A 6963-nucleotide genomic window follows, 5' to 3' on the forward strand; every position below is an offset into this window, starting at 1 on the left:
CCGGGGGCCAGGTCAGAGAGACATGAGCAGTCTGGAGTTGGGCCCTGTTCTCTCTGTCACACAGTTTGAGCACACACACGGAGCATCCATCTCACAGACCGCTGCTGCCTTCTGTCAGAGACGGTGTTGAGGTCCATGGTCATACAGCTTTTCCCTAACGAGTCACAGACCCAACTTCCCAAGGACCCTGGTGCCCAAAAGACCCACCTAAAAGGGCCGGTCAGGAAGAGACTACATTTCACCCTCTCCTTCTGTTGCCAGTGGAAGCGTGAGCAGGACTTTGACCTGCAGCTGCTGGAACGGGCTGTTCAAGGGGACAGAAAGGACAAGGAAGAGAATGGCTGGCTGAAGGTGCAGGCCATGCCTGTCACTGAATTGGACCTGGAACCACAAGACTATGACGTGGACATCAGCAGAGAGGTGAGGGCGGGGGCTTCCTTCATGCCTCATTCCTTCTGAGGCATGGTCTTCAGACTGCAGCCTGACCCACCCTCCCAGGGGCACAGGGGGTGTTGCCCTGAATGGGACAGGCTCGGCTTCAGCGTGGCCCAGAGGATGGGTGAACAGCAGCTGGAGGTGGTGAGAGGAGTCCAGACGTTGGGATGCAGGCTCAGATTCGTCTCTCTGTAACTCGGGGCGAGTCATTTAACTTCTCCGTGCCTTGGTTTCCTCAGCAGCAGTGTCAGTTGTGGTGAGGGGTAAGAGACTCAGCACTTTGCCTGGACGATTGGCAATGATCAGAAACTATGAGCACAGGACCTGGCACGTAATAGGAATGTGATGAGGTTGTTGTTATTGTTAGGGTATGTTCCCTGGAAAACCAGGAATTGGTCTTGCATCTGGCTAGTCAGGCTAGTTTAGGCAATCAGACTTGAGGTGGGGGAAAGGGGAGGCAGGTTTAGAAATCACAGGGGAAATTTTGGGACTTCCCTGGTGATCCAGGGAAGTTAAGCTCCTGGTAGTTAAGACTCTGAGCTCCCAATGCAGGGGACCCGGGTTCAACCCCTGGTCAGGGAACTAGAACCCACATGCCACAACTAGGAGTTTGTGTGCCAGGAATAAAGATCCTGTGTGTTGCAACTAAGACCTGGCACAGCCTCAGCAATAAATAAATATTAATTAAAAAAAAAGAAATCACAGGTGAAATTTCAGGTGTGGCAGAGGCTGGGAGACCTGGATAGGACTGGTCTGAATTCCTGGCGCCCTCTGGTGTCTCAAATACATCATGACCAGGCAGGCCCCCAAAAGGGAAGTAACCGCAGCCAAGAGTGTCTTTACCGGAAGGAAGGGAAGGGGAGTCAGTGCATGAGACTCAAGGTCCTCAAGACATAGGGTGGTCTCCTGCGTTGTGCCCCTCGTAAGCTCTGTAGAGCAGTGTTTGTGGCTGTCTGGTTCACCTTTATGCATCCAGCACCAGGCCTGGCACACCATAGCCACTCTCTAAATATTTGCTGAATGACGACTCTGTTGAATGAAGTGCACAGTAGCCCAAACACATTGGTGTGAGGACTCGGCCTGGCCTGGAACTGCATGAGAGGAAGTGCTCTTACCATGTGAAGGACAGATCAGACCAGAGTGGGGCAGACTGACGCCTGTGGAGTCCCTGGGTTCTGGGGTCCACGGGGCCTCCAGGGGCTGACGAGGTTAGTCCCCTGCCTTAAGCCCCTTTCCCTGTGGCACCTCTAAAGCAGCCAGAAGTCCATGATTCTCAGATTCACAAAAGCAGCGTCTATAGGCTGCCTTGGCAGTGAGAAATGTGCCTTGTGGTGTCCTGATTAGCCTGCCAGCCAAGGGGAAAAGTACTTCCTTATCGCTGACCTTGATCCCGGCTCGGGCAATGTGATCTGCATCCTTGCTCTGGATCTGCCTTCACTGGGAAAAACAGACAGGAGCTTTTTCTTGCCATCTTTCACCAGAATGGAAGGTAGGGATGGGTTTAAATTCAAGTCCATATTTGCCCTGGGATTGGATTGACCTCGTCTTTAGGAGTTTCAACCAACCTCATTTTAAATGTCCTGCTGTTACTTAGGGAGAAAAAAATTCCCTAAGGTATGCGAAAGTTGCCTTTAGTTTTCTTGGCCCAAGTAAGGTTTCACTAAGCTGAGGTTGCTGTTGGGTTTGTGTGAGAGACTAGAGGGGTGGAGCAGGGGTCAGTTTCCTTTTGAGAGCAAGAGATGCAACGTGGCTGCCTCCTGTCTGGGTCAGAGGGCCTTTTGTAGGGACAAAAAGCACTGTCACTTTCTTTCATTCCTCCCCCCAGCCACCCATCCATCTGCCCACCCACCCATCTAACTTTCCGAGGAGTGTTTGCTGAAGGGCTACTGAGTACCAAGTGTCGGAGCTAGACAGTGGAGAAACAAATGGAAAACAGAGACAGGATGAGCGGGAGAGGCGCAGTCAGGGAAGATTTCTGGAGGTGAGGTTGGGAGGATGAGAGAGTCCGTGGAGCCCGGAGAGGAGCATCCCAGGCAGAGGAGAGAGCCCCAGGGGTCTGTGGGGCTGGAGAGGTCCGCACAGATCAGATCATGCGGAGGGTGGCGCCATGGGTGACTGCTGTCCTCCTCGGGGCTTCTGATCTAGTTACTTTGGCTTCCCCTTTCTCTGCCCTTGGCCAGTAGGCGGTGCTGGGTACAGTGGAAAGAGCACGGGCTTTGGAGTCAAACTCAGATGCAGATCCTGACTCCACAGTGAACTGCTGCCGCTGTGATCTTAGCAAATACTTGAGTCTGTGGGCGGCTTTGTGTGCCTCCTGGTCGGGGGACAGGGTCAGGGAGCGGGTCTCAAACCAAACATCTGTGCCTCCCAACCACCGCCACCCGGCCCTTCCCTCAGCTCTCCAAACCAGAGAAAGTCTCCATCCCTGAGCGTTACGTGGAGCTGGATCCTGAAGAGCCGCCCAGCCTGGAGGAGCTGCAGGCGCGGTACCGCAAAGCCGAGAAGATCCGTAACATCCTCACCCGGTCCAGGTCAGCCCTCACAACGTCCGAGTCCTGACAGCCTGCTAGGCCGCCCTGGTGGGTGTCTCAGCTGAACGGGCCGGGCTGGGCCGGCCGGGGTGTGTGTGTTTATCAGGCCTCTGTCTTAGGCAAACATTGCTCATTTTAAGGGCAGGTCGGCTCTTAGCACGTCACCGACAGCTCGGCGAGGAAGCTCGCCCAGGTCACCTGGAAGGTCGTGAAGCTCTCAGAGGGCCATGTTAGGCCCTCGCCCCTAGATTTGCTTCCCGTGGTCTTGGCAAGTGTGGGGAGTGGAGCCAAGGGTGGCGGCAAAGTGGACGTGCTTAGAGATCGCCCCCAAGGATGGCAATCCCAGCCCCAGGGCCTGTGTTCCCTCATTCACACCTAGACCTTTGGAGTCCCAGCTTTGGTCCCCAAATCAGAGCCACTGTTCACCTATCAAAGTGGCCTGTGCCAGTGGCCAGTGGCCTAGACCAGAGCCAGGGGCCCAGCCATGTCCTGAGCTGCCAGAGGCCTCATCCACACCCCTGGAGGCCAGGAGGGGACCCCAGCAAGTGGCTTTCCTGTCCCATCAGCCCCTGTAGCCTCAGAAACATAACCCTGGTGTTTGAGGTCCTCCCTTTCAGAGCCAGGTTAGCCTTTTCACATCTGGAGGGAATAGGAGCCTAGAGCCAGAGTTCTTACCTTGAGGTCTGTGATCCCCCAAAGGAGGGGCAAAGCCGTGGCTGGGCGTTCAAGGAGAGGAGCTCGTGCACCTTGGTCTGGAGAGAAAGTGCCCTGCTTTTATCTGATGCCCCTAGAAGGGTGATGTCCTCAGGCCAGGGGGACCCCCTCTCCTGAGGTGGAGGCCGAGGGCAGGGAGGCCCACAGCCCGCTTTCTGGCCCTCCCGCAGCATGTGCAACCTGCAGCCGCCCGCCAGCCAGGACCGGAACAGCGTGGCCGACCTGGACTCGCAGCTGCAGGAGCAGGAGCGCATCATCAACATCTCCTACGCCCTGGCCTCAGAGGCCTCCCAGCGCAGCAAGCAGGTAGCAGGTGAGGCCGCGGGGGCGGCCTCGGAGGCTGGGCCCCAGCCCCTGCTCCCTGGGTTCAGGGCCCGGCCCAGCCTGTCCGGGAGTCGGAGGGAAAGCAGGCATCAGGCTTAGAAACTGAGGAACAGTGGTGTTTGCCCTGTCCCTTGCAGGGCGTGGTGGGGACGGAGGGGGGCGGGCTGAGCAGGGGAGCTGGTGCTCAGGAGCGCTGGAGGACGGAGGTCTGGGACAGGCCGTGCAGCTCACTGTTAGCCCTGGAAGTGGGGCTGTCTTGAGGTGGCCGGTTGAGAACAGGCTTTTCTGGCTCCTGAGCTGAGGGGTCAAGGCTAAGATTTCTGGCCTCATGAGGAAGGGGCAGGAAAACCTCTGGTGCTTGGATTTCTTGCTGGGCTGAGGCAGAAGGGGCCCCTCTAACCTTCCTTGGGGTCTCTGCTTTGGTCCCCAAATCAGCCACTGTCGACCTATCAGAGTTGCCTCCGAGTGGCCTGTGCCAGAAAGCAGGACTTGGAAAGGACTTTGTTGTCCAGTGAGGGGAGAAAAAATATACCACAGGCTGGGAAGGTGTGTGTGTACATGTACTCGTGTAAAAAGGGCTTTCTCTCTGTCAGGAGTGTATGTGTATTTGTATGTGTACATGGACATGTGTGTAAAAAAGGCTTTCTCTCTCAGCTAGGAAAGAGACTCCTGGCTCCTCTCCCCACCCACACTGGCCTGCCTCTGTCAGCTCTCGCAGTTCACCCAGTGCTGTTGCTCCCCAGACGCAGCGGCCCCTGCGTGTCTAGGTGGTGCCCTTGGCCAGGAGTGAGGGGTGGTCGGAGAATGAAGTGGTGTCACAGCCCCCACCGGTCCGAGGGTGGGGCCTGCCAGGCCCTGCGGTGGTGGCCCCGGGGAGCAGAGCTGTATCAAGAAGCCGTGGGATGACTGAGGGCAGGAGGAAGCCTGTTCTCTCTCCCCCAGCTCTGGTCCCGTACAGAGTCCCTGAGGTCCCTGCTGTCCTGACTCCCCTGAGGACATGTGTGTCAGCCAAGAGGGCGTCCTTGTGGGGGAGACAGCAGGCGGCGCCCCCAGGCCCGTCCTCCTGATGATCCTGGGGGTCCCTGAGGCCCCGCATGGCGGTTTTGAATTCCTCCCTGTGTCCAGGGGTCCAGCGGGGGCGCCTGCCCTGCCGTAAATCACCCTCCTCTCTGGCCTGTGCTTGCTCTTACCTGTGTGGACATGCTGTCCTCGGCTTCCTCCCTGCCAGCAGGCGAGTGTGCCCCAGCCCTCCCACCCTGCCCCCACGATCACACCCTCTGCTGCAGCCCCTCCTCACTCTTGCTCCCTTTCTCCAGTCCCAGGCCAGGCCCCAACCTGGCCCCACGGGCGTGTCCCCCAGGCCCAGGCCACTAGTGGCGGGCGGTGGGGCCCACAGCTCCCCGGCCCTGCCGAGTGGGGCATTTGGAGCTGCAGGAGCAGACGAGGAGCCTAACACACCACTTAATTCCTGTCTGCCCGTCTAGCACAGCAGCTGGCCCTCCTCCCGCCTAAAGCCCCCCTGTCCTCCAGGACCGTGCCACCTTACCCCCCCTTAAGCAACGGACTCCACTACACCTTTGTCTAACACCTTCCAAGTAAGAGCCCCCGCCTGGCGTCGTGGCCCCTCTCCTGGCGCTGAGCATGTCCCTTCCCTGCTGCTGAGACGATTGCAGTACCACCTGCTGATGCTTCTTTCCTTGGGCAAAGCGGCCGCTGGGGAGACCTCCCGGGCTGGTGGGCAGGAGGGGGGCTGTTGGTTTTTAGGAATGGAGTGTTCGGTGGCTCCGATACAGGAGAGCCTGTGAAATCTCAGGAAACCAGAGCCACGCCCCTTCCTGCCCAGCTGTCCTTCCTGCGGGTGGCCTTCCTGCAGGTGGCCTAGTGCCCCCAAGGGACCGGTATAAGCCAGACAGTGTGTAGGGCTTTCCCTCTTGTCCCTCTCTAGTGTTTATGGTTAACATTGCTGAGCACTGGCGATAACCCCACGGGGATATTCACCCCATTTTACAGATGAGGGAGAGCAGCTCAGAGCCCATGAGGGTCTGGCCCAAAGAGTCGTGGCTGTGGGTGTCAGAACCAGGGTGGGGACCCTTTCCTCATGAGTCCTCTATCGCCACCTGTGTGCCCATCCAGCCACCTGAGGAGCTCTAGGTGTTTGGAGAAAGGAGAGCAGTGAGGGATGGAGGTGCATGGTAGGGGCGGAGGCATGCTCTTGGGCAGGTGTCCCCCAGCCTGAGGGTGGCAGGAGGAGGTCGGCCTTGGGCCAGGCTCTCGGGAGGTATACAGTAGGGCCCCTGTGGCTGAGGAACCTCAGGGAAATGCTCCGTCAGGTCTTGGCTCCAGAGGGCCCTGTAAGGGCCACAGCATCCTCTGGGGTCACAGATGGGGTGTGTGGTTTTCTCCTAGAGATCTGAGTGTCCCAGGTCACAGAGAGGCTCTGTTCCTATCAGCTTTTGGCACCTCTGTGGCCATGAGTAGGCCTCCAATGCTCTTTTCAGAGCCCATCCACATTTCCTTTTACCCTTCCAGCATCCTCAGCAGTCCTAGGAGATTGGTGCGATCACCTTGTTTTTAAGATTAAACTAACAAGGGCCACGGAAGCTAAGCAAGTTACCCAGAGTGACTCAGCAAACGGAGGGCTGGGCCGGAACTGGAACCCAGAGCCCTCTTTGCTCCGGCCTATGGCCCTGTTAGAGCAGGGACCCAGTCTCAGGGCCAGTGTGTGTCTGGCAGACTTCCTAGAAGTGATGGGGTGGAGGAAAGATGGGGTGCCCATGAGTCCTAGAGGCCGAGGGTCCCCCAGCAGCGGCCGCATTGCCCTGGCCCCCTGCCCGGCTGCACTCTGTCTTGTTAGCCTGCCATTCCCTGTCCCATGTGTGCGCAAACAAGCCCACCACCAGGTCCCCAGAGTGGGTTGGGGTCCTGCCAGCCCCTCATTGTCTCCTCCGCTTTTTGCCAG

General features: G+C 58.0%; 1 protein-coding gene across 7 annotated transcripts in view; it reads left to right on the forward strand.

The window, feature by feature from the left end:
• The window catches only part of PLEKHA7 (pleckstrin homology domain containing A7), a 234543-nt gene that overhangs the window by 212566 nt on the left and 15014 nt on the right, over nucleotides 1-6963 (forward strand). For 5 of the 7 annotated variants that reach the window (XM_015100990.4, XM_060399824.1, XM_060399825.1 and 2 more), the window contains 4 exons: nucleotides 262-420; nucleotides 2833-2966; nucleotides 3851-3993; nucleotides 5489-5599. In XM_015100990.4, the coding sequence (XP_014956476.3) occupies nucleotides 262-420; nucleotides 2833-2966; nucleotides 3851-3993; nucleotides 5489-5589 (537 nt within the window). In that variant the 3' untranslated portion in view covers nucleotides 5590-5599. The remainder of the gene's footprint in view (nucleotides 1-261; nucleotides 421-2832; nucleotides 2967-3850; nucleotides 3994-5488; nucleotides 5600-6963) is intronic. The other 2 variants (XM_015100992.4, XM_042232719.2) reach the window with 1 other exon arrangement.

Source organism: Ovis aries, chromosome 15 (assembly GCF_016772045.2).
Source record: "Ovis aries strain OAR_USU_Benz2616 breed Rambouillet chromosome 15, ARS-UI_Ramb_v3.0, whole genome shotgun sequence".
Taxonomy (NCBI): domain Eukaryota; kingdom Metazoa; phylum Chordata; class Mammalia; order Artiodactyla; family Bovidae; genus Ovis; species Ovis aries.